The sequence below is a fragment of the Geotrypetes seraphini genome, chromosome 2 (assembly GCF_902459505.1).
Source record: "Geotrypetes seraphini chromosome 2, aGeoSer1.1, whole genome shotgun sequence".
In the NCBI taxonomy this organism is placed as follows: domain Eukaryota; kingdom Metazoa; phylum Chordata; class Amphibia; order Gymnophiona; family Dermophiidae; genus Geotrypetes; species Geotrypetes seraphini.
In genome coordinates, this window is record NC_047085.1 from 208,345,375 (window position 1) to 208,372,952 (window position 27,578).

At 45.2% G+C, this 27,578-nt stretch overlaps 1 protein-coding gene across 1 annotated transcript in view; it reads right to left on the reverse strand.

The window, feature by feature from the left end:
- PRPF4B (pre-mRNA processing factor 4B) overlaps positions 1-27,578 on the reverse strand; it is a 194,203-nt gene that overhangs the window by 131,857 nt on the left and 34,768 nt on the right. Inside the window, 2 exon segments of the mRNA XM_033934823.1 lie at positions 18,182-19,437; positions 19,439-19,535. Coding sequence (XP_033790714.1) covers positions 18,182-19,437; positions 19,439-19,535 — 1,353 coding nt within the window.

The window sequence follows — 27,578 nt, forward strand, 5'->3', positions numbered from 1 at the left end:
CGTTTTCTATGGGGTGATAAGCGACCACATATGCCCTTGCTACGGATGTGTCTGTCCAGGGATAGGGGGGGGCTATGGTTTATTGTCAGATGAGACATATTAATGATTGGTTTAGAGGAACATCTGATTTTTCTGCTACACCACTGGCGTTATCTTTGCTGGCTTCGTTCCATGTGAGCTATTTTTTACATGTGGCGGATCCGAGGATGCGTCCTTTGGTGTCTCACTACCCCATTTTTACGCCGGCCAGAAGGACATGGAGATGGGTCTGTAAAACAGCCAAATTGTCTTCTAGGGTGTCTTTATATTTGCCTATACAGGGCAATGGAGCTTTCCAGCCGGGCATGCAAAATGCCACCTTTCTTAGGTGGCAAGCACAAGGTTTACAATATCTTTTTCACCTGTTTTCGGAGGAGGGGAGCCTGGTCACATTTGCCGAGCTGCAACGAACTTTTGACCTACAGGCTAATGATCTCTTCACCTATTACCAGATCCGTCACTATGTTCAGTCCCTCCTAGTGGCTGCCCTTACTGAAGTCTGCAGGGAGGCGTTTTCGGAACTCTTCAGCCTTTCAGCCCAACAGAGGATTCCTCTACGATTTCATATTGTGGGGATCCGGGATTGGCAACCAAGTACGAATCTGGATATATTAGCGACAGCGTGGGCCGAGGACTTGCATTGCCAGTTGACTGCTCAACAATTACAACGGGTCCTGAAGAACATTCAGAAGGTGTCACCCAATATTACTCACTGGGAAATGCAATTGAAAATTGTTCTTAGACTTTACATTCCACCGGAACGTGCAGCCCGGATGGGGATTACTGCGTCACATTCTTGCCCGAAATGCAATCAGGCTCACGCATCTTTGAGTCACATGTTTTGGGCTTGCCCCGCAATCCAACAGTTTTGGAGACATCTTGGCCTATATACCACATCGCTTTGGGGAAGGCGATGGCTTCCGCAACCGAGGGCGTTATTTGGATTTTATAATATAGCCTCGCCCAAACCCAGGGGAATGTCAGCATTTATCTCCAGAGCCCTTTTGATGGGGAAAAAAAAGCCATCCTCACCAACTGGCTCTCCCGTGATCCCCCGTCATATGCACAATGGAGATCCCTAATGACAGTGCACGCAACACTGGAGAGACGCATGGTGGGAGACTTGACTCTTGGCCCGGGTCGCAAATTTTGTCAGGTGTGGGAGCACTTCTGGCAGGACCTCACACCGCGTGCTCGCAGTAGACTTTTGAATCTTTAAGATTTTATTCCCACTCTCAGCTGTTGGACTGGCCATGGATTCTTGGGGAGGGGAGGGGGGATGGGAGGGGAACTAATTATATTGTTGAAAATGTTATTTCCTGAATGGTACTACTGTTTGTATTTGCTTCTTACTGCTGGAATAATAAAAATCATTTAAACATAAAATCCAAGATAGCCACTGCCAGCAAGATCACACCAAAAACGGCCCTTGGAGACTTCCCTGAAGGACAAAAAAATGCAGTGGAAAGGGGGTTTTAGAGGAGGGGGACCTAGGCTCTGGCTGCAGAATCCTTCACATTTGACTTTTGAAGACTCCCCCACCAATGATTTTCCCCTAAGGCTATAATAGCTTTATTCACTTTGCTATATTGAACAAGCTGAAATCGATAGGATTAGGGGATACTCTTAACTACATGGGTTGAGGATTGGCTGAGCGGTAGACTTCAGAGGGTGGTGGTAAACGGTACCCCATCCAAAACGTCAGACGTGATCAGTGGAGTGCCGCAGGGTTCGGTCTTGGGCCCGATTCTATTCAACTTATTTATAAGAGATATGACCCAAGGACTTAGAGGATGGGTATCTCTTTTCACCGACGACACCAAACTTTGCAACATAGTAGGTGAAAGCATTTTGCCTGATAATATGACACAGGATCTACTGCTGCTGGAACGGTGGTCAGCAACATGGCAGCTAGGCTTCAATGCTAAAAAGTGTAAGGTAATGCACCTGGGTAAGAGAAACCCACACAGAACTTACGTACTAAATGGTGAGACCTTGGCCAGGACCACGACGGAACGTGATCTAGGGGTGATCATTAGTGAGGACATGAAGTCTGCCAATCAAGTGGAGAAGGCTTCCTCCAGGGCAAGACAAATGATGGGTTGTATCCGTAGAGGTTTTTTCAGCAGAAGACCTGAAGTCATGATGCCGCTATACAGGTCCATGGTGAGGCCTCATTTGGAGTATTGTGTTCAATTCTGGAGACCACACTACCGGAAGGATGTGCTGAGAATCGAGTCGGTTCAGCAAATGGCCACTAGGATGGTCTTAGGGCTCAAGGATCTCACGTATGAAGAAAGACTGAATAAATTGAGGCTGTACGCACTTAAAGAACGAAGAGAGAGAGGTGACATGATTGAAACATTTAAGTACATCACGGGCCGTATCGAGTCGGAAGAAGATATCTTCTACCTCATGGGACCCTCGACCACCATAGAGCATCCGCTGAAAATCAGGGGAGGGAAGTTTCATAGCGACTCCAGAAAATACTTCTTCACCGAAAGAGTGGTAGATCATTGGAACAAACTCCCCCTGCAGGTGATTGAGGCCAGCAGAGTGTCAGATGTTAAGAGAAAATGGGATATTCACATGGGATCTCTAAGGGGGTGAAATCAGGGGGGCGGGTATTTGGAATGGGCAGACTTGATGGGCTATAGCCCTTTTCTGCCGTTATTTTCTATGTTTCTATAAGGTGCCTGCCTGCATCAGCACAGGAATTCAGCTGGAACAAATGGAGAAGAAATCTACCTCACAGATTCACTACACAAACCTGGTCTTCAGGCTGAGCCTCAACCCCCGAAAAACTGAAGTAGGGGGGGACCACGTAGTGGTCCACTATTAATCCCAGCCGAGCAGAAAAAGAGCTAAATAGCCTGTAATCAAGGTCCTGATTAATTCATGGATGCGAGCAGCTAAGCAGGGCGAAGGCCCCTGAGCTTCAAAAATACAAAAGCAGGCTGGCTATCTAGGTGTCACCAAGGGCTCATCCTGCTAGCAGCAGACTTCAGCAGTGCAAATCTGCGTCTTCTCCCAGGAAGAGGTCCTAACAAGTGGGAACCTCTGGGCACCGAGCCTCCAATTGAATATTTAGAAAATATTTGAAAATAATAAAACCATAGAGTATAGCAAAAACACTTCTGAGCAACATGCCTGTAGAAAACAAACTGAGGGGCAAGAGTACAGTAGCTCCAAAGGAAGGAGGTGGAGTTGAAAAGATGATTGACAGTTTTCTACAAGTAATATGCGGGTTCAGATACAAAACACTATGGTTCAGGATCACTAAAATTTCCCTTAGCAGACGAATCCAGATGCATGCGTTAAGTCCATCCAGCAGCACGTGGAGATAGAGAGCACTAATTTGTGACCTGTGGGATGGCATGCTCCTTGGTCACTCAGTATTTCTCTAACAAAACAAAAGACTCCCTCCTCACCTGAAAAATAGAATTAACAGAATAAGCAATTGTCCCAGTTCCAGTAGATCAGCAACTATGTACAAAGGCAAAGAGAGACAGAATAAGCAGCTCTCCACCAATAGGCCTGGGTTCTGGATTCATCTGCTGAGCCTAAGGGAAAGAAAATTACCAGGTAAAACAATTTTTCCTTCCTTGTCGTCAGCAGCAGATGAATCCAGATGCATGGGATGCAACAAAGCAGCCAACAACCCATTTGGGAATCGGACAAAATTGTGAAAAGAACCGACACCTCAAAGGAAGTCTGCGCAGCTACATCTACTCAGTAATGTCTGGCAAACATATGCAAGGAGATCATGTGGCTGATCGACAAATACCCTCCATAGTAATATAGTAAGATAGTAGATGGCAGCAGATAAAGACCCGAATGGTCCACCTAGTCTGCCCAACCTGATTCAATCTAAAAATTTGTTGGGGGTTTTTTTTCTTAGCTATTTCTGGGCAAGAATCCAAAGCTCTGCCATCTACTAAAGTCTCTGTCAAAGCTCACTCCAGCCCATCTACACCATCCCAGCCATTGAAGCCCTTCCCAGCCCATCCTCAACCAAACAGCCATATATAAACAAAGACCATGCAAGTCTGCCCAGTACTGGCCTTAGTTCTTCAATATTTACTACTAGTGTTTAAGCCCGTTACATTAACGAGTGCTAGAATAGATGTGTAGACTTTTAGAACAATGGGGCGCTGAGGTGTTTCTTTCTTTTTTTATCTTTGTCTGTCTTTCTTTCTCTCTCCCTACCCCCCTTTCTTTCTGTCTCTGTCCCTGTCCCCCTGTCTGTGTATCTGACTTTCTGTCTGTCTCTTCCCTGGCCCCCTGTCTTTCTGTCTCTCTCCCTGCCCCTTTGTCTTTCTGTCTGTCTCTCTCCATGGCTGTCTGTTTGTCTTTCTGTCTCTTCCCCCTTCCTTTTACCTCTCATGTACAGCAGTACCCCATCCCTGCTCCCCCTGTCCAGCAATAGCCCTTTTCCCTTCCTTTTACCTCTCCCCTGTCCAGTAGTACCCTTTCCCTGCTCCCCCTGTCCAGCAGTAGAATTTCTCCTTTCCTTTCACCTCCCCCCTGTCAGTTCCTTCAGGAGTACTGCTCCCAGCGATCATCTTTGCCGCTGCGCTCGAGCCCGTTGTCCCAGTGCAGCAGTAACTGCACCCTCTGTCCGGGTTTCTGCAGCGCATGCACCTGGGTGCCCACATCACCGTCCACTTTCTCTCAAACAATCACTGGGATCCCTGGGCCCTCTCCTCCTCCTCCCTTTGCCAGGGTGCCTGCAGCATCTGTCCAGCTCTCCCCAACGTTCGCACCCTCTCCCTGTCCTCCTGCTCCAGGGTGCTCGAGTACCCCCCTAAAACAGACAGGGGCGGATGACAGAGAAGAGGAAGCCCGGGACACCAGCATTAAGAGGAGGAGGGGGGATAATGAGCTGAGCACACAACTTCGTGCGGCAGACCCTAGCTTCCCAGTCCCGCTTCCTCCCTCCCCTCTCCGGCACAAAGTACAACAGTGGCCTGCTACACGTCAGCCACGCAAGACGAAGCCTGCAAAATGTCTTGAGGGAGGGCGAAGAAGAAACCGCCGCAGGCACAGTTCTACTGTACTGTGCGGGCACGGCACAACAGATCACAGACCCACCAAGTTTGAAGTGCGCATACGTACTAAAAGTTTTATTATTATTGATTCTTTTCTGATTCTAGATCCTCTGTGTTCATCCCACGCTTTTTTAAACTCCGCCATCGTTTTCGTCTCCACCACCTCTCTTGAGAGCACATTCCAGGCATCCACCAGTCTCTCTGTAAAGAAGAATTTCCTCTGGTTTTACCATTTTACTTTCTCTGGAAAAGATTTTGTTCTATGTTAATACTTTTCAAGTATTTGAACGTCTGTATCATATCTCCCCTGTCCCTCCTTTCCTCTAAGGCAGGTGTGTCAAACTCAAATCACATAAAGGACTGAAATCTAAAACACAGGCTAAGTCGCGGGCCGGATTTTTAATTAAGATACTTACCCCCTCTTTTGCTGACGCACAGCGTGGGCCCCAGTGCCGGCGGCTGCGCCAATGCTCACAAGACTTCTGTGAGCATCGGATAAATCGCCGCTGCCAAAACCCAAGCTGCGCACCAGCAAAGGAGGGGGTTAGTCTTAGTAAAAGCATAGGGAAACAATCTCTTCAACTCCACACCGGCTACAAAATAAATTAAAAAAAGACTTTTCCTCTCTTTTAGGTACTAGTTCACACTAGCTGTCTAACACCAGCTCTGGTAGGATACACATTTCAAATCTGACATATTGTAATCACAAAATAGAAAATAAAATTATTTTTTCTACCTTTTGTTGTCTGGTCATTTTGCTTTTGGTCCCAGTTTATCTTTCTGATTTTGTCTATCTTCTAATTCTCTTTCCAGTGGCTGTTGTCCATTTTTTTCTCCTCTTCTCTCTTGCTCCAGTTCTTGTCTCCAACATGTTGATTTTTCCCTTACAACTTTTCTGCCTCTGTCCACTCAAATCTCGCCCTCTTTCTCATCCTTCTCCTTCTTAAATTTTCAGCTACCTATCAATTTTCCATCTCCAGATCCAACTTCTCTCCCTTTCTCTTTCCAACTGCCCCCATCCCATCTCTCCCCTGTCTGCCTCCCTCCCTCCCTCCCCCCAGGTCCACCATTTCTCCCTTTCTCTTCCCAACGGTTCTCCCCAAGTATCTCTTCCCCTCTTTCTCCACACTATCCCAGGTCCAACCTCTCTCCCTTCATCTCGCTCTCTTCACAGTCCAGCTTGCCTTTCCCTCCAGCGTCAGTCCCTCTCTCCTCACAGCCCGGTGTTTCAATTCCTCTGGCGCCGGTCCGCTGTTGCTGCCAAGCTGAGGAGTCTGCCGGCCTCAGCGATTCGGCAGTGTTGTACACGGCTCTTTCTGCTTTTCGCTTGCCGCGTCTGTCTCCAATGACGCACAACTTCCTATTTCTGCCCGGGTGGACTGTGGCAGACAGAAGACAGGAGGGGGAGCTCCAGACAACACTGCTGAATCCGGCAGATTTTTTTGGTGTGACGGCGATGTCAGACCAGTGTGGGAGCTGGGCTGTGAGAAGGGGCAGTTTGGGAGCATTGCCGCGGGACACATAAAAAGACCAGGCAGGCCGGATTTGCCCCGCGGGCCTTGTGTTTGACACATGTGCTCTAAGGTATACATATTCGGGGCTTCCAGTCTCTCCTCATATGTCTTTCGGCACAAACCTCCTATCATTTTCATCGCCCTTCTCTGGACGGCTTCAAGCCTTGTGTCCTTCGCCAGATACAGTCTCCAAAACTGAACACAATACTCCAAGTGGGGCCTCACCAACGACCTGTACAGGGGCATTAACACCTTCATTCTTCTACTGGTTACACCTCTCTTTATACAGCCCATCCTTCTGGCAGCACCCACCACCTTGTCGCACTGTTTTTTCACCTTAAGATCTTTGGATACTATCACCCCAAGGTCCCTCTCCCCATCCGTGCATATCAGCCTCTCACCTCCCAGCATATACGGCTCCTTCTGATTATTAATCCCCAAATGCATTACTCTGCATTTCTTTGCATTGAATTTTAGTTGCCAGATATTAGACCATTCCTCTAACTTTTGTAGATCCTTTTTCATGTTTTCCACTCCCTCCTTGGTGTCTACTCTGTTACAAATCTTGGTATCATCAGCAAAAAGGCAAACCTTTCCTTTTATCCCTTCAGCAATATCACTCACAAACATATTGAACCGGATCAGCCCCAGCACCGAACCCTGAGGGACTCCACTACTCACCTTTCTTTCCTCCAGTGACTTCCATTAACCACCACCCTTTGGAATCTGTCCATCAACCAGTTTCTAATCCAGTTCACCACGTTGGGTCCTAACTTCAGCCCTTCAAGTTGGTTGAAGAGCTTTCTATGAGGAACCTTGTCAAAGGCTTTGCTGAAATCTAAGTAAATCTAGCATATGTCCTTGATCCAGTTCTCTGGTCACCCAATCAAAAAATTCAATCAGGTTTGTTTGGCACGATTTACCTTTAGTAAAGCCATGTTGCCTCGGATTCTGTAACCCATTAGATTCTAGGAAGTTCACTATCCTTTTTTTCAGCAACACTTCCATTATTTTTCCAACAACCGAAGTAAGGCTTACCGGCCTGTAGTTTTCCAAAGAAAATGAATGCGACTCAGCCCATGACATAGCCAATGCCAAGTCGAGTGAGCTCTTAGACAGAAGGACAAAGCCTTCTCTGCCACGATACAGGCTGAAGACACAACCTCCCAGATTCAACCAGCCTTAGAGGCAACCACGCCTATAGAAGGACCCTCATAGAGAACAAACAGGTGATCTGAATCACAAAACTCATTTGTGATTTGCAAATACTGCAACAACACCCTGCGAATATCCAAAAGACATAGCTACTGAAACTGACTAGGATAATATTCCTCCTGAAAAAATGGTTGGAACAAAAGCTGAGAGCACCAAGAAATTTGACCCTGGTCCCTCCACAGAGAGTAAAATCGAAGAAGCAAAGAAATCGTGGAGAGTCGATGTCCAAGATGAAGGCTTTATTCAAACAAATAAATAAATAATCCACATAAAAATGTCTAGGGCCTGAACCTAGGCAGCGTGCCTGATTTTAAGGCCAAATGGGATAGACACGTGGGATCTATTCACAGAGAAAGGTAGGGGAGGGTCATTGGGGTGGGCAGACTAGATGGGCCGTGGCCCTTATCTGCCGTCTATTTCTATGTTTCTATGAAAGAAGGCACAGTATGATCCATGACCCTGTCCTCCATAAAATGCAGAAATGGGTCACATAAGAGGGCTTGAAGCTCAGAAACACCATGCAAAGAAGTGATGACCAACAGAAACACTGCCTTTGAGGTAAAATATTTCACTGTAGCCTTCCGAAGCGACTCGAATGGAACCTCCTGCAATGCCCGAAGCATCATGTTGAGGCTCTATTCTGGACAGAGATGGTACACAGCAGATCTCAAATGACCAACACCTTTAAAAAATGGACATCATCATCAGGGTGGGTCACTAAAGAAGTGTTCTGCTATCGGCACTGAAAACAAGCAAATGTACTAGCTTCCAGAACCCTTTACACAGCCCTCCTGCAAGAATGCTAAAATCTGCAGAAACAGCACACTGAGAACACCAGGACTTGAATGTACACCCAACCCTTGCCGATATAGTTCCTTTCCAAGTATGCAAGAAACATATCACTGAATCCTCAAATGTGCCCTGCTCAAGGGCCAAGCCATAAGGCTAAAGCAGGATGGGTTGTCTACGAGAACTGAACTCTGTGCACAGAAGATCTGGCGCCAAAGGAAGTTGCAGAGGATCCTCCACTAACAAGTGAACCAGGCTCCACGTACCACGGCCTCCATGGCCAGTCTGGAGCAATGAGAATCACCTGAGCTGAATGACGACCGATTCTGTACAGCACTCTGCCAATCAGCAGCTAAACATACAGCAGATCCACTGTCAGCCAGGTTTGAAGCAGTGCGTCCAGCCCTTCCAACACATACTCTTTCCCTCTGTTGAACCTGGGGACTTTGGGTCTGCTGCGTGACACCATGAGGTCCAGTGCTGAACAACTCATCTCTGCATCACCAGACAATGCCAACAGGGATAACTCCCACTCCATAGGATTCAGAGTGATCTGAATGAGAAAATCCACTTGTACATTCAGCGTTCCCACAATGTACATTCAGAGTTCCCAAGATGATGGATATTCCACTCCCTGCAACAGAGCCAGGAGCACCGCACGCAACTCCAAGCAGTTGATTGACCACCCCCATTCCACCTTGCTTCATGCACCCTGTGTGTTGTGATGGGAGATAATAGGCCCCTTAGCCCATCAGACTGGCATCTCTAACCACCACTAGCCAGATTGACCAGAAGTAGCCACCAGGACATGTTGGCCCTAATCAAAGATGTCAAACTCAGACAGATGTTGTAACCCTGCAACACTGGGGACCACCAGGATAAGACTGAACACTACAATGGCCTTATGTGGACCCTTGCCCATGACACCATATTGGGTGCTGTTGCCATCAACCCAAGCACCTGAGCACAGTACCAGGTAAATGGCCCGAAATCTCATTAACTGGCAGATCTGTAACTGAAGCTTGATCCTGTGTGTGTCGGACAAAAGGAGAACTCTCGGATGGTTTTGAAGACTGCTCCCCAAGTATTCCAGGAGCTACATGGACTCCAATGGCTCTTGGCAGCATTCACCACCCAGCCCTGAGACTGAAGAACATAGACGACCCGGTCCATGGCCCAACGGTTCTCCAACTCCAATTCCTTCCTTGCATAGGAAAGCTGCCACTACCACCATGACCCTGGAGAAGATCCTGTGTGCCATAGCCAGCCTAAAGGGCACTGCTCTGAACTAGAAATGCTGACCTACAATGTGAAGAACAGAAAACATCAGTGCAGAAGTCAAATGGGGATATACAGGTAAGCCTCCATTAGGTCCAAATAAATTTCCCCTGCTGAATGGCTACAATCCAAGACTGCAAAGTCTCTATCCAAAAATGTTTGACCCGCAGAAACCTGCTGACCTGTTTGAGGTTGAGAACTGGCCAAAAGGAGCACCCCCTTCCCCCTTTTTGGCACAACAAATGGAATACCTGCCCGTGCCGATACCAGCACTATAGACACTGTGCTGATGCTTTAAAGTGAACAAAATGTCAAAAGCATAGACTCCCACTTTATGGGAGAGGTGCAGGGGGATTCCAAGAAAGAATCTGAGATCGGAGAGACAAATTCTAATCTGAAACCATCTCAAACAATATCCAAGATCCATTGGTCTGTTGTGATGCTGGTCCACTACATGTAGAAGAGGGACAGCTGGCTCCCTGTGAAGGATGATGAAGAGCAGACCAGCAACCTATCAATGAGTGGGGCAGGAGGCTGCAGCAGCATGAGCAGGCTGGTTTGCCGAGGTGCCTGTCCAAAAGAAAGGACTACTTCTGTTGGTACCAAGGCCTCTGAACAGCCTGGGATTATCCTGGATGATACCTATTAGAGTCCTGAAACAGACTGAGACCGTCTAGAAGACCCCCTAGGCCAATCTTCCAGAAGCCGCCACAGTTGAGCATCCCCCAAATCCTTCATCAACTTTTTAAAATCCTCACCAAAGAGGAGCTTCCCCATAAAGGGAGCCTGGTCAGGCATTGCTTAGAGGCCGCATCTACAGTCCAGTGATGGAGCCATAGCAAATGCCTGGCTATGACTGCCAAAACCACCTGCTTAGCCAACGCTTGGACCCAATCATAAAGCAAATTTGCCAGATATGCCAGGCCTATCTCCATATTGTGAAGATACAACATCCCAGGGGCCTCCAAGGAGTCTGCTACCTGATGTACCCAACTAAATCACACATGAGCAGATTACAAACTACAGATCGTTGCTTGAAAAGAAAGGGCCAGTACCTCAAAAGAGAGCTTCAGAGAAGATTCCAGCTTCTAATCTTGGACATCCTTCAACACAATGCCTTCCTGAAAGGGGAGTGTGATTTTCTCAGTGATAGCAGTCATTAGCAAATCCATCTTATGCCATTTCAACTTCAAGTTTCAAGTTTATTAAAATTTTGATGAAACGCTAATCATAAATTCTAAGCGCTTAACAATTAACATAGTAACCAAGTAGATGACGGCAGCTAAAGACCCGAATCATCCATCCAGTCTGCCCAACCTGATTCGATTTAAATTTTTTCCTCTTAGCTATTTCTGGGCAAGAATCAAATGGGAATAGTTAACATACTTATTAATGACAGAACATAACATACGTAAAAACAGGAGGAAAGTGGGGGAAATCCAATTTAAAAAGAAAAGAGTGCAAATAAGATTAAGAACAAGAGAGTAGTGAGGGAAATCATATTAAAAGCCAAAAGGGATCTATGTAGATATCAGCTAAGGCAGACCCTGAGATCATTTAGCATTCATATGTATCTTTAAAGAGGAAACATTTAAGGTTCCTCTTAAATTTATCTAAATTTTGTTAAGCTCTAATGTGTGGAGGTAACGAGTTCCAGATTGTAGAGGCTGTGGTTGCAAATGAAGAACAGAAGGTAAAGGCAGGATACTGCCCGTGCCACTTTCAACTCAAGAGGCTGGAGAGGTCCATTAATTCCTAGATGAACTCATGAATTGGAAAGGATCTGAATAGCTGTTTGATGCTAGCCATCTTGGGATTAGTTGCTGCCTGTGTGGACACCTCTGCGGTATCAATATTGAGGACCTCAAATGCACAGATGATAAAGGATGGTAACTCTTCCTTGCATAACACTTGGACTTGCTATGAGGTCATCTGCTAAATCCAGAGTAAGTTTCCTCTCCTCCAACTCCACGAGCAAGGGTAAAACAGCTGAAAGAACTGAACCCTCCTCACCCGCCCCCCCTGGAGAAGAATCCGTGGAGGTAGTGTCCCCCCACTGTATCTCAAGGACTAGAAAAGTGAACCAACCAATTGGATCCAAGTCTCCAACACCCAGAAGAAAAGGAGCCATACCGCTGCCCTTGAAGATGAAATGGGACAGTACCTAGCCAATCTCCAACAAAAAAGATGCAACCACTATCACAGAATGGCACCCTGCAGAGCAATGCCAAACAAGAACAGGGAAAGCACAGTTACTTACCGTAACAGGTGTTATCCAGGGACAGCAGACAGATATTCTCATTGATGGGTGACATCACCATGGAGCCCCGGTATGGACACTTCAAGAGCTTGAAAACAGCTCTTGACACTTGCACCGCACATGCGCGAGTGCCTTCCTGCCCGACGGAGACGCATGGTCCCTCAGTTAAGAAAAGCCAGCTAAGAAGCCAACCCGGAAAGGTGGGTGGGTTGTGAGAATATCTGCCTGCTGTCCCTGGATAATACCTGTTACGGTAAGTAACTGTGCTTTATCCCAGGACAAGCAGGCATATATTCTCACCGATGGGTGACCTCCAAGCTAACAGAGCTGGGATGGTTTGAGAATTGGCCAAAGAAAATACAATTGAAAACATAATGGCCGAAGTGCCCATCCCATCTGGAGAAAAAAAACAGACAATTGGAAGAAGTGAAGAAATGAACTGAGGACCAGGAGGCAGCTGTACAAAGTTCCTCAGTAATGTAACCGAAAGGAGAACAAGAATGGCTGCCAGAACTTGAACTGAAGGACTGGGAGATGATATTCCCGTGCCCAGCCCGTCAGAGTAAAAGAGAACGAGAAAAAAGCAATCAGCCAATAGATCGTTCTCGAGAATATAGGATATCCAAACAGAGGTGAATCCAAAAGAAAAAGTTTGGATAAAATCACTGCGGCTCTGATCTGAGTAACAAGGAGGAGAAACAACCGCGTAAAGGACAAAAACAAAGAAAATCAGGCTCCTCGTAGGAAAAACAAGATGCAGGAAACAACACAGACAGAAGAACTGACTGAGCGAAATGTAAGACAGTAGAAAATACTGTAGACCTGAACACAGAATCATCCTGACTTGATGAAAGACTGATAAGGATGAAGCTGCTAGCAGGGCATGAAACTCACCATTACCCATGGAAGAGGTGAGAGACATAAGGAAAAACATTTCCCAGGAAAGAAACTCAAGTGGAGCTGACGCCAATGTTACAAATGGGAGCATCAACGACCAGGAAAGAACCACATGAATAGTCCAGCGGATAGAAGAAGGAATGAGATGTGGTTATAGGCATGAAAAACATCTGTCATGATCCTGGGAACCAGAGGAGTAATCAAAAAGAAGGTGCTCCTTGAAAGATCAAGGGAAAAAAAATGCAAGAGCATGAAAAAGAAGTCTGAGAGCTATAGACTCGAGACTAGAAGCAACAAAGAAATACCACCAGTAGGAAGGTGTAAACAGGCAAATAAAAAGACACCAAGAAAAAATGAAACCACATTTGATATCAACAAAGACAAGTGGCTAGTGTCCTGGCAGAGGGCAATAAAAAGGCTGAGAAAGATGTAAATAAAATAGACGCAGCCCAAAGAAAAAACCAAAGAAGAGAACAAAGATTCCCAAGTCGGAGTGAACCGAGCAGGAAAATGAGAAGAGAGGACTCCCTAAAATTTGAGTGGACAAAGGGAGAACCCATGTTGACTGGGTCACCATGCAGCAACAGCACTTGTGAGCTTGATGAAAAAAGGTCAACAGGAGAAGAAGCGAAGGGAATGCACAGAAAAAATGCTCGCCTAATCCAGGAGAAAAATAACTGTTGTCAGATGAAGAAAATTCCTGGAGTAAAAGGATTAAAGAATCCTGCTGAAATTAGCTGCTATGAAATACAGCTTCTCATCAGCAAGAGTAGGTGACTAATCGCCTCCAAGGTCACAAAAACAGGACCTCCTGAGATAACAGAAGAGAACCCTAGAAGGGACTGTGTAAGGAAGGAGGACTGGAGGACAGAGTAGATGATGAAAATCATGAGGTCTGAAAATATCATTACAAAAATGAGAAAAGTTCCGATGCCTGGCAGGCGAAAGACTCCGAGGCTGAAGAATGGTTATAGAAACCTCCCAGGCATAAAAAAGATGCAGAAAGCAGGAAGAGCATGCAAGGAGGTAACAAGTAAAAGAGGGGACCTCCATAGAGATTAAAGGAGATGAAAGATAAACATGCATGGAGAGACAAGCCTTTGCCTGGTACCACTGGAAAACAAAAGACCACTGAGGAGTACAAGAATGTAGTCCGATCCGTGGCATAACAGAAACAGGAGGATGCCTGTTGTTCAAAAGAAACAGCATAAGGAAGATAGAAACAATCTGAAAAAGAAACATTCTCAGAAGAGTGGAGTGAAAAAGTACCCCAAAGAAACACAGACAGGAAAACGGGTTCAGAAAATGAAACGGTAAAGAAAATGAGATGGATGAGAAAAACAGCTGAACCATCTCTCAATGAAAAAACCCAACCGGGTAAAAACTCTGATGTTCAGAAATGGATTAAGTGAATAAAGCCTCCACACGAAGAGAACTCAGGGAAGCTAGGCTCGTAGGAGTACATAAGAACTGATAAGTGAAAACTGCTACACAGATGTGGCCAGAGAAACTCATTAGGTCCATAATGGAGAGGGAACATGTTCCAGCACAGCCCCAGGAACACCACCCCGAAGCAGACTTATGGAATAACCTGTGCTGTTGAGGAGTGATAAAAACAGAGATGCAGACCAGATCCGTAAAAAACAGGTAATGAAATTGAAAAGCGGCTACATGGCATGTGTACCCAAAAGTATGCCAAGGAAATGCAGGCAGTAGAGGAATCAAGTAAGCCCAGTTGGCTAACCAGTCCCTAGCCGGGTCCACTTTGCCCAGAAAGACAGAGGCTACACACTAGCCGTGAGGAGGAACTCCACCAGGAGGGGAACAAAGACACCTGTTAAGTGCTCCAAAGGGATTGTCAAAAAAAGTCCCCATAAAGATCAAGGAAGGGAAGCAAACCGCCCTTGAGGTGGTAACAACAAGGAAGAATCTCCGTAAGGAAAGAAATGACTGTACAAAGTCAACTTCGAAAGGAATGCATTTACAGAAAATCTCCTAATGGATCTGGAAAAAATGAAGTGTCATAAAATTATGAAAGCTTTGCGAAGCCCACTCAAGGGAAAAAAGCATTTGTGATGAAGAAGCACCCACCACTTGAAAGAAAGATGGGGCGTAGTTCCAAAAGACATCCCAAATCTCTCAACCAGTCAAGACCAGCAAGGAGTCGATGTCGAAGGCCAAATACAGCCTGATGTCTGCAAAGCCTTCCCATACTGGAAATAACACCGACACCGGTAACTGCCACGGGAAAGGAGTCAAAAGCAGAGAAGACTCAAATGAAAATGTCCCCGGAACCAAAAAAACTCAACCGGGCAGGGAGGCACTAGAAGAGACAGTATCAACAGGGCTGAAAAATCCAAATAACTGGAATCACAGTGGAACATGTCGACAAGAAAGTCCGATATCAACTTGGATGTCGATATGGACTGCGACAGCAATCAGAAATGACGACATTAACTTGATGTCGATATAGAAGTCGACATCGAGCCAGAGGGTCGACACCAATTAAACGTTGACATCACCGACAGGAACAGAGAAAACATGCCAAGGCCGACCAAAATCGTAGCATGAAAGAAAACACTGTGAAAAAGAAAAAACCGGTACCAAGGGATAAAACGCTGATACCAAGGTGCAATATTCCCTAGATATTAAGGCACACAGTCCCCGGAGCAGACGGAAAAGGACACTGGTACCGTGGGTCCATGACCGATACCCATGGTGTCGGTCCAGAGTAGAAAGAATAAAGCACCGGTACCCAGTGCCACTCCCGTAGGAGAAAGAACGAACACCGGTACCCTTGGTCAATGACCGGTACCATAGGTGTGACTCTAGAATAGAAGAAAAGAATACCGGTACCCGTGATCGATGACCGGTACCATAGGTGGGACTACAGAATAAAAGAAAAGAACACCCTTGGGCGAGGACCAGTACCATGGATGTGGCTGCAGAATAGAAGAAAAGAACACCGGTACCCTTGGTGTGGCTCCAGAATTGAAGAAAGAAAGAAAAGAAGAGAACACCGGCACCCTTGTCTCATAATCGGCACCATCGGTGTCACTCCACTCTTCCAAGATGAACATGCCTATATCAAGACAGTCATCGACATCGAAGCGAAGCCAGAGAGAGGACTGAAAAAAGCAGCAGGATTTAACTCACTGGTAAACCAAGCTGTTACAATAACCTGAAACGCAAAGGAGAAAATCAACTTACCAAAAGAAGAAACATCACCGACAGTGTAGCTGGAAATCAATGTCGGAAGGATGTTGGGTACTGGATCAGCGTCGTCGATTGAAAATAGCTTCTGGAGAAAGCACATGAAAATGCGCTGAAGAAAAAACGCAAGGGAAGAAAAACCCGACAAGGTCAAGGCCCCGAAATTGCTAAAATAATAGGAGGATATTGGTGAAGACAAGTTCCCCCACAAAACAACCGTGTGGATGAAGAATGGGCAGGAAAAAAAACAACCCAAGACAAGAACCATGTAGAGGGGAAAAAAGAAATGGCGATCCATAAGGCCTCAAAAGGTCTAACCCACAACGAGAAGAAAAAATAAAATGAAAGGTTTTGTTTATTTTTAAAATAGATGAACTTAGAAAAACAATAAAAGAAGAAACTGACAAAAAGTCAGGAAACCTCGAGAACGGGAAGGCAGCGAAAGGAAATTTTTTTCAATAGTCGTTGAAAACGCGACTTCTAAGCTCCACGGAAACTAAAGAACTGAGGGACCGCGCGTCTCCGTCAGGTGGGAAGGCACTCGCACATGCGCGGTGCGGGTGTCAAAAGCTTTTTCCAAGTTCTTGAAGTGTCCGTACCGGGGCTCTGTGGTGACGTCATCCATTGGTGAGAATATATGCCTGCTTGACCTGGGATAAAACTTATTATATGAAAAAAGGGGGGAAAAATAGGACAATACAATCTAAACTGAAATCCCTTCAAAATGGATGCCATTCACAAATAAATCTTCATAAACATATACATGTGCTTTCTTGATTGTATATATATATATATATATATATATATATATATATATATACATATATATATATATATATATATATATATATATACATATATATATATATACATATACATATATATATATATATATATATACACACATATATATATATACATATACATATATATATATATACATATATATATATATATACATATATATATACATATATATATACATATGTATATATATATATATATATATATATATATATACATATATATATATATATATATATATATATATATATACACACACACACACACACACACAGTAAAACCTTGGATTGCAAGTGTTTTGCAAGACAAGCAAAGCATTTGATTAAATTTTAACTTGATATACAAGCAATGTCTTGCAATACAAGTACATACAGTATACTGTACACACATTACATCATCACAACTGAGCTGATGGTTCTTCTCTCTGACACTACAAGAGTGTAGTGACTGTTCTAAATGAGCAAGGTCTTGCAATACAAATACGTATAGTATTTTGTATTAAAGTTTTTGGGTTGTGGAACGAATCGTCCGAGTTTCCATTATTTCCTATGAGGAAATTTGCTTTGATATACGAGTGCTTTGGATTACAAGCATGTTTCCAGAATGAATTATGCTCGCAAACCAAGGTTTTACTGTATGTTTAGACACCCGGAGACCAAGAGGGAATCAATTCCCAATTTGTGGCACTACCCAATCATCGCATATATTAGTGCTGGTGAATTCTTCATAATAGGCACTCTCAAATTTTCAATAACAAACAAATTGTTCAAAAAGCTTCATCATTCTGAATCTTCTCTCGAACACTGACAGAGATAGCATAGACTCTAGATAACATAGGAAAAAAAAAAAAGCTTCAGAAATTTAAGATAACACCTTACTGTTTAATGCCACCATACTTTGATCACAAGCAGAAAAAAACCTTCCAGATCCCAAACAATTAGTTTTTCAATTTGGAATATTTGACCTGGAAGGGTTTTTTTTCCCTTGCCCATGAATGAAATATAGTAGCACTAAAAAGTAAGGTGCTTCCTTAAATTTCTGAGTCTTTTTCTTTCCAAGATTTAATATGTTTATTTTTGTTAGTTCTTAGAAAATTGAGTCAGTGTAAGTAAATATATTACCTAGGAGAAGAAAGCCTCCGCCTCTCAGGTTCTTTTCTTTTTCTTTCTGCAGATCGGCTTTTACCTCTTCGAAGGGGCGACTGCATTTTGGTTGGAGATTTACTCTGCTTACTATGTCGATCATTAAGCGGAGGTGAACGACTTCGTCTTGCTGTCTTGTCACGCTGCTTTGGAGTTATACTCCTTCCTTTTGGGCTGCGTCCAGGTCTTCTGCTAGGTGACCTGTTTTCCTTCCCCGAGGATGCATCTTTAGATGGAGATTTCGTAGGTTTCTTTTCTTTCTCTGCCTCAGTCCTCCTGGGTTTTTTGTCCTTAGATTTTGACCTTCTCTCTTTGGATTTACTTCTATCTACTGGTGATTTGGATTTTTTGTGTCGATCTTTGCTTTTGCTTTCATTTGCAACTGGTGACTTTTTTCTATCTTTTGATTTGACTTTATCTTCTACAGGAGACTTGGACTTTCTAATTTTCTCTTGAGATCGTCGTTTAAGTGTTGGAGATCGTGACTTCCTTGGTTGATCTTCAGTTTTACACTTTTTAACTGGACTTTTGGATTTTCTTCTCTCTTTGGACTTGCTTCTAGCTGGTTTTTCTTTCACTGGCTCAGCATTAGCCTTACTTCTCTTCTTCTCAGGCTTGTGCCTTGTCCTTTCTTTTGATTTGCTCTTACTTCTCCTCTTTGAGCTGGTTTTAGAGTCCATAAGCTCTTGGCTCCCCTTAATATTTGCTAACTTACTAGCAGATTTATTTCCATTCCTTACCTTCTCATTAATTTCTCCTTCTTCCTCAGAGCCTGAGTTGTAACCCTGTAATATTAATCCCATTCCTGACTGAACTTTTCCTTCCATTAGCTCATTGTCAAGCTCAGCTTTTATCAAAGCTCTTTGTTTCTCCAAGTCTTCCAGCAAAGCAAAGTCATCAATTTTAGCTCTTTTTGCTAATGACCCATCTTCCTTTTCATTGTCCCCAATACCTTTCCGTTTGTGTTTCTTATGTTTATGTTTGTGTTTATGCTTTTTGTCTTTGTCCTTGCTCTTGTCTTTGTCCTTGCTCTTGTCTTTCTCCTTCTCCTTGTCTTTGTCCTTCTCCTTCTCCTTGTCTTTGTCCTTCTCCTTCTCCTTGTCTTTGTCCTTCTCCTTCTCCTTGTCTTTGTCCTTCTCCTTGTCTTTGTCCATCTCCTTCTCCTTGTCCTTGTCTTCCTCTGGTACATGTTTATGCTTCTTATGCTTACTTCGGTGCTTGTGCTTTTTTTTTTTTGTGTTTGCTGATATGTTTATTCTGGACTTGGTCTTCCTCAGAAACTTCCCCATTCTCTTGATTTACACTTTTGTCAGATGCATCTGCATACTCCAGTCTGTAAAAGTTAATTCAAGAAAGATTAGTGAATTACACAACAAACAACAAGATTATATACAAATTCTATTGGGGGTCACAAAAAAAATATGGCCATGAAATGGCAAGTGCCTCCCCTCAAAAATGACTTGCCATCCCAGCCTCAGGCTCCTACTTCTGATCTACCTGCTTACTGTTCCTCCTTTCTGTGGAATCATTCCCTGTTTGAACCATTAGGCATTCAGTATATTCAGTCCCACACAGTTCAAATCTTGGCTGTTTGAATTGCAAGGGACTGCAGCAGTTCAAATAGATACTATTTAAATAGCAGTGGAGGGGTGCTCTGAAAATGCCCCATAGTTCAAATGGTGGGTGAGGAAGCAGCAACACAAGCAATAAGCAAATAGGTTAGATCAGTGGTCTCAAACTCAAACACTTTGCAGGGCCCCATTTTGGATTTGTAGGTACTTTTGTAGGGCCTCAGAAAAAAATAGTTAATGTCTTATTAAAGAAATGACAATTTTGCATGAGGTAAAACTCTATAGTTTATAAATCTTTCCTTTTGGCTAAGTCTTAATAATAATAATACAGTCAAACCTCGGTTTGCGAGTAACGCGGTTTGTGAGTATTTTGCAAGATGAGCAAAACATTCCGGCAAATCGTGCCTTGCAAACCGAGCGTTGACTCGATTTGCAAGTCTCCCCCCCCCCCCGCGATCCAGCATTTCCCGCCCGCGCACCCAAACACAATCCCTTACCCTGATCAGGCACCAGCACCAATGCTCAGGACTTGCTGGTGCTTGAAGATCCTCCCTCTTGCCTGGGCTGGGCATTGAGCATCTCCAAGAGCGAGAACCAGAAGGCCTTGAGCATGCACAAATGCTCAAGGCCCAGCCCAGGCAAGAGGGAGGATCTTCAGGCACCGGCACTGGCATGTCCTGTGCGTTGATGCTGGTGCCAGATCGGGGTAAGGGATTGTGTTTGGGTGGGTGGGGGATGCCGGATCGCAGGGGGGGGGCCGATGCTGGTTCTAAGGGGGGGGTTGGAGCAGCGCTAGTGGCCTCGAGGGTGGGGGAACAAATCAAGCGAGTTTCCCTTACTTCCTATGGGGAAACTAGCTTTGATATACGAGCAATTTGGTTTACGAGCATGCTTCTGGAACGAATTATGCTCGTAAACCAAGGTTCCAGTGTATTGTAATTTATAACTAAAGAGATATTGATCAAGAAATTATTTCATTTTACTTTTGTGATTATGATAAACATACTGAGGGCCTCAAAATAGTACCTGGCGGGCCGCAAGTTTGAGACCACTGGGTTAGAGATACAAGCCTGAAAAGGAGCAGCAAAATAAGAAACTGGAAGCAGCGGGGAAGATAAGACTTGGAAATGCCAAAAATAAGTAGGGATTGGTTAAAAGAAGGGGAAAAGGGGGTTTAGAAAGGGATGCAAGAGTAACAATTAGGAACTGGGGGAGGAAGTGACATCTCTTGCCTGGTAGTCACTTAATCAGAAATCTCCCTTATACCCTGTTCAATTTAGAGATAATTGTTAATCCGAAAGATCATAATCCAGGATCAGGAATCTGCCTAGCAGTTCTCTAAGCTAGAAGTTCTAGATCAGTGTTTCTCAACATGCAGTATGGGTACCCTTGGGGATAGTTGGGGATATGCAGCATGGCCGCCGCGGAGAATATTCCCTGCCCGCGCATCCATCAAAGCCACCAGGGATCCCTCCTTGCTGCTCACCCTACCTGCTGAAGTCGCTGCCGGGGATCCCTGCCCGCCCCCTCCTCCCTCCCAAAGCTGACCTACAGGGCTTCCCTCCGATGTCAGAGCTGATGTCAGAGGAAAGCCTTCTGGGTCAATGGGGAAGGGGAGGGGGAGGTTCCCAGTTACCTCCTTGCCACACTTGCTCCTTCTGTCTTCAGCGGATTATTGGGGGGGGAGGGACACAAAGCCGGCAGCAGTTCACATGCTGAATGTAGCTGACCTGGAAACCTCTCCAACGTCAGCCACGTGCAGCATGTGAATCGCTGCCTGTGTGTCCCCTCAACAAGCTGTTGAAGGCAGATGGAGTGAGTGCGGCTCGAAAAAGTAAGGGGACATGATCTTTCTGGGACAAAGGGAGAAAGGAGGGGAGGAAGAGCGTGTTGGGGCATTGGAGGGGCACGATTCTGGGACAGAAACTCGACTCAGAAGGAAGGGAGGTGGGCATGAACATGGGACACAGAAGGGAGGGAGGAAGGGGGCACTAACTTGGAACATAGAAGAGAGGGAATAGAAAGGGAGAATTGTTGGGCATGAGTGTGTGAGTGAGAGGGAAAGAGATGGTGGCACATGGAGAAAAGAAGAAAGAGGAAAATTGGGCATAGAGCAAAGAGGATAGAGATGCATGGGGAAGAGAAGGATGAGAGGGAAAAATGTTGGATATGGTGGTGGAGAGGGATCAGAGGGACAGATTGAAGGGGATGCAAGGGGGAGGAATATTGCACATAGTGATGGATAGAGAGATGTGGCATGGTGCTGGAGAGGGGCTGGTGGGCAGTGGTGAAAAATGCTGCACATGACCGGGGGATGAGGGAGGGAGAAATGTTGGACTCACGGAGGGACAGAGAGAGAGCGATGTTGGTTGGGGTAGGGTATGAGGTTTGGAGGAGAGGAAGGGTGCAGGAGGGAGAGAGAGAGAGAAAAAAAAAGAAAGAAAAAGAGAAAGAAAGAAATATTGGATGCACAATCAGAAGTTCAACCAGAGACTCATGAAGTCACCAGCCAACAAAGGTTCAAAAAATTATTTTATTTTCAATTCAGTGATCAAAATCTGCTGTCTATATTTTGCACTATATTTTTCTGTTTTTATATAGTTGTTACTGAGAGTTGTTACTCACTGCTAAAGCAGAGGACCCAGCAGAAACCCGCCCCTGTCTCTCCAATACAGGGAGGTCACCTGAGGCTGCAGAAAAATTGGATGCGCTTCCTGCCAAAATTGGAGCAAAGCCCGCCAAAATACATGCTCCTGAGGCCTGTAGCTGCTGAGAAGCCTGAACTGTCCCTAGCAGCAGTACAGAAGTCCCCAGCAGCATCGGCGGTAAGGGAAACCACTTTTAGGGAAGACTGGCACAGTTTACCACACCTGCTGAGACTGAGGGAAGCACAACTATTAGTATTACAGCCAAAGTTTGTCTCAGTTACACCTACTGGTCATGGTGAGCTATTACCCAACAGTGAACTGTACCAGTCTGGAGAGATGCTAGAAATTATCATGAAATAAGGATTAGGTTTTTTTATTATGTAGCATGAGGCTGTGTATTCATGCAACATTTAAATTTTTTAGTAAATTTATTTAGTTATTCAGTTTTCTATACCATTCTCCCAGGGCAGCTCAGAATGGTTTACATGAATTTATTCAGGTACTCAAGCATTTTTCCATGTCTGTCCCAGCGGGCTCACAATCTATCTAATGTACCTGGGGCAATGGGGGTTTAAGTGACTTGCCAAGGGACACAAGGAGCAGTGTGGGTTTGAACCCACAACTTCAGGGTGCTGAGGCTGTAGCTTTAACCACTGCACCACACTCTCCCCCATTCCATTAATCCATTCATGTCATGTGGCATCAATTCACTCGGTATCAATGCCAATGCAGACTGAACTTCGGGTCCCAAATCTCACACTATGTTCGATATCAATGAAGATCCAAAAGGTTTACCACACTGGATTCTGCAGGCTTTAAGTGATCTCTTTTCTATATGCAAGCAAAGGTCACAGCAAATTCCAGGATGCACCGTGGAGGGGAAGGCCTGCCATTTTGAAGAGGTAGGCCATTATAAAAAGTTTTTTGATAGGACCTTGGCCTATCAAGCAGGTAAAGTTCAAGTCTGGCTAGATGATATGATTCGACAGACTGCATTTTATTGCACTTTCAGGAAATTAGTTAAGACTTATTTGTTTAAAAAATTTGTTACCTGATTGATGATTATATTATAGTATTCATACTATAGTTTTAAAAAACGATATATTGTACTGTGCTTCTTATGTGTTCCGTTTCATCACTGAATTGTTCAGTCCTCTTACTTTGTGAACCGCCTAAAATACTTTGGATTTTGGCAGTATAGAAAAATAAAGTTGTTATTATTATTACCCCTCCAGCCGATCTGGGTAGGGGGGCATGCCTTCTGCTGCCGAGGGGGGGGGAGGGTGCATGCGTGTTGGAGGGATTGCTTTACGGCGGTGGCGGGAGGGAATGGGCTGCTTGGTGGCAGGAGGGAGTGGTACATAAGACATGCCTATAATACACATAAGAACATAAGAATTGCCGCTGCTGGGTCAGACCAGTGGTCCATCATGCCCAGCAGTCCACTCACTCAGCAGTCCTCTGGTCAAAGACCAGCAACCTAACCGAGATTAGCCCGTTCTTGTTCAGCATGAACTTGTCTAACTTTGTCTTGAATCCCTGGAGGGTGTTTTCCCCTATAACAGCCTCCGGAAGAGCGTTCCAGCTTTCTACCATTCTCTGGGTGAAGAAGAACTTCCTTACGTTCGTACGGAATCTATCCCCTTTCAATTTTAGAGAGTTCCCTCTTGTTCTCCCTACCTTGGAGAGGGTGAATAACCTGTCTTTATCTACTCAGTCTATTCCCTTCAGTACCTTGAATGTTTCGATCATGTCCCCCTCTCAATCTCCTCTGTTCGAGGGAGAAGAGGCCCAGTTTCTCTAATCTTTTGCTGTACGGCAGCTCCTCCAACCCCTTAACCATCTTAGTCGCTCTTCTCTGGACCCTTTCGAGTAGTACCGGGTCCTTCTTCATGTACAGTGACCAGTGCTGGACGTAGTACTCCAGGTGAGGGCGCACCATGGCCTGGTACAGCGGCATGATCTGTTCGTGATCCCCTTCTTTATCATTCCTAGCATTCTGTTTGCCCTTTTTGCCGCCACCGCACATTGCGTGGACGGCTTCATGGTGAAGAAGCCCCCCCCCTTTTGTCCCCCCCAATCCTCCCCCAAAAACTCACAACTACTTTAATGAATCTCCTCATTTTAATTTTTTTTTCATGCGCCAGTGTCACCCCCCCCCCAGATGCAATTCTCACAGTGCTGGCACCCCCGGACCAGTCGCTGATTTTTGGTTGCTAAAAGTCAATGACCCACTTAGAGAATTACTCGGCGATGATGAAAAATTGCCAGGAGTGCTTGTTTAAATACTGATGAGCCCATTTGCATGGCAGAATCGGAGACTGCTAGGAAGCTCAGAAAAGACCACGGTAAGCCATTTTGATAACCCGCTGCTAAAATACATGCACGCTAAACCGGATGGAGCAGGTTTAGTGACTGCATTAAAGGCAATGTTAACGTTTGAGTCTTCCCCTGAATTGTTTCATGTTGCTGAGAAACAGCAGCAGGAGCCTTTGATAAAATGGCTGCTGTTCCCATCGAAGTCATCTGGAGCACTGGTTCCAATGCTTCAGCTGAGGAAGAGGCAATGTCAGCTCAGGCAACCTTCCTCTGCTCCCCCCATTGGCTATTTCTGATGTTGGAAATGGCCTACTTCAGGAGATATAGTCAAAGCTAAGAGCTGTATTTAGTTGCTGGCTCTTACAGATGCTGTGTCTGCCAGCAGGCATGTCCAGAGCATTTAAGCCTTCCCTACTACACAGGTCAAATTCAGCCTGAGGCTTCAGCATCTCTGCCATTCCCTTGCTTTCTCCAGGTGTGCTGGAGCTTTTTTTTGTTTGTTTTTTTGGAGGGGGGGGGGGAAATACCTTTATTCCCTAAATAAGAGAAGGAAAAATGATTTCCTTATTGTGGGATAGCACACATCTACCAGCAGGTGGAGATAGAGAAACTGATTAACAGGTGATCCCATTGGCTGGCACTCCTCCTGTATTATTGCTCCTTGCCCAAGCATCCGGAACCAGTAATATGCTTAGCATGTAAAAAACTTCTTTCCCATAACAAATTTCAAGGATAATCATACAGAATGCAAGTACCAACTATAACAAAACTTCTGAAACATGCAAAAGAGAAACTGACAGACAATATCCAGAAAAGGCGGGACTCTGGATTCATCTGCTATGTCTAAAGGAAAGAAAATTAACAGGCAAGGACATAATTTTTCCTTCCTTAGCAACAGCAGCAGATGAATCCAGAGACTAGTGGGATGTAGCAAAGCAATCCTCAATCTGGGTGGGAAGCAAACACCGCCTCTGCAATAACTGACGCACCAAAAGCAGCTTCTGCAGGTGCTGCCATATCCAATCGTTAATGCTTAGAAAAGATATTCTTAGAAGACCAAGTAGCCACATGACAAATGTCTTCCAATGAAAACCTCTGGACTCAGCCCAAAAAGTTGTTATTGCTCTTGTTGAATGGGCATGAAGCCCTTCCAGCAGCCCTTCTCTGCTAAGTAAGCGGAAGCAATGGTCTCTTTGACTCATCGAGCGATGGAAGCTTTGGACACTGCCATATCTTTATTGCGTCCTGCAAATAATACAAAGAGTTGATCCGAACGTCAAAAGTCTAACCTTCAGAAAGTGTAGAAGAATTCTACGCACTTCCAGGAAACACAGTGAAGAGGGCACCCAGTCCTCCTCCCGGAAAGCAGGAAGGAAAAGTGAGAGCGGCTGAGAAGAAAGAAAGACACTACCTTAGGAAGAAACTATGATACTGTCCAAACTGACACCCAGCATTCATAATTCTCAAAAAAGAATCCCTGCAGGACAAAGCTTGCAACTCAGAAAACCGCCGAGCTGAAGCCATGGTCACAAGAAGCACCGTTTTCAACATCATATTCTTTAGAGTCTGATTAGACTAAGGTTGAAATGGAGCCTTCTGTAAACTGCAAAGGATATGTTAAGACTGTAGTTCAGAAAGGGCTTCTTAAGAGGTGTACAAATATACTGTACAGTGTTCCCCTGTGAATTCACGGTTTGCGAATTGCGGACTCACTCATTTGCGGTCTGCTCTGACTGCCTCCGCCTGTAGTAAAGCCGGGCTACACCAATTAAGAGCTGCGTGTCAAAGTAGCTCCTGATTGGTGTAACCCGACTTTACTACTGAAAGAGGCGGTCGGAGCAGACCGCGAGTGATTTTCTTCCCCCGCCGGCGCTCCAGCTGCCCTCTCCTGCCTCTCCAGCCTTTTAGCATTTGCGGTTTTTCAAAATTTACAGGGGTTCCTGGAACAGAACCCCCTCAAATTTCAGGGGAGTACTGTACTCCTTTTAGGAACTGAACTACATCAGCCTGAAAAGCAAATGAAGAGTGAAATACAGAGCCCTTGTAATAAACTAAGATTGTCACTTGAAGCTGAAGAGAATTAAACACTAAGCCCATGGCAATACCTTTAAACCAAGAAGAAAGAATACAAGACATAGAAGTCTGGAAGGGTGACGTACCTCGAGAACTACCCAAGAATCGAAAACCTCCAGATGGTAGCATAAGCCACATATGAAGACTTCTGTATCGCCTGGAGACGAGAGGAAACAACCTGCTTAGTAGTGTTGCCTGATTCACGATTCGAATCGATTCACCGATTCATTTCGGAGGAATCGATTCGAATCAATTTACCCTGCCAAAAAATCGGCTTCCCGATTCATTGACTGACCCTCCTCACTCGCCCTCTAAAGCAGGAGCGGCAGCGCTGCCTTTTGCTGGCCTGCTGCTCCTGCTTTAGAGGGCGAGTGGGGAGGGTCAGTCGGGAAGTGGCTTACCCGCTGCTGTGCTCTCCGTCTTCCCCCTGGCCTCCAGAATCAATCTCCCTAACTTCAGCAGCCTGCAATAAGATCGCTGTTGCTAGCGATCTTTGCAAGCTGCTGAACGGCTTCGAAGCGTCTTCTCTCTGCCGCGGTACCGCCCATTCTCTGATGTCAGAGAAGGGGCGGGTCCGCAGCAGAGAGAAGACGCTACAAAGCCGTTCAGCAGCTTGCAAAGATCGCTAATGCCAGCAATCTTATTGCAGGTTGCTGAAGTTAGGGAGATTGATTCTGGAGGACAAGGGAACAGCAGGCTTTCCGGAGGGGGAGTGTAGTCCTTCGGGGGGGGGGTGCAGCCTTCCGGGAGATGGGGGTACAGGCC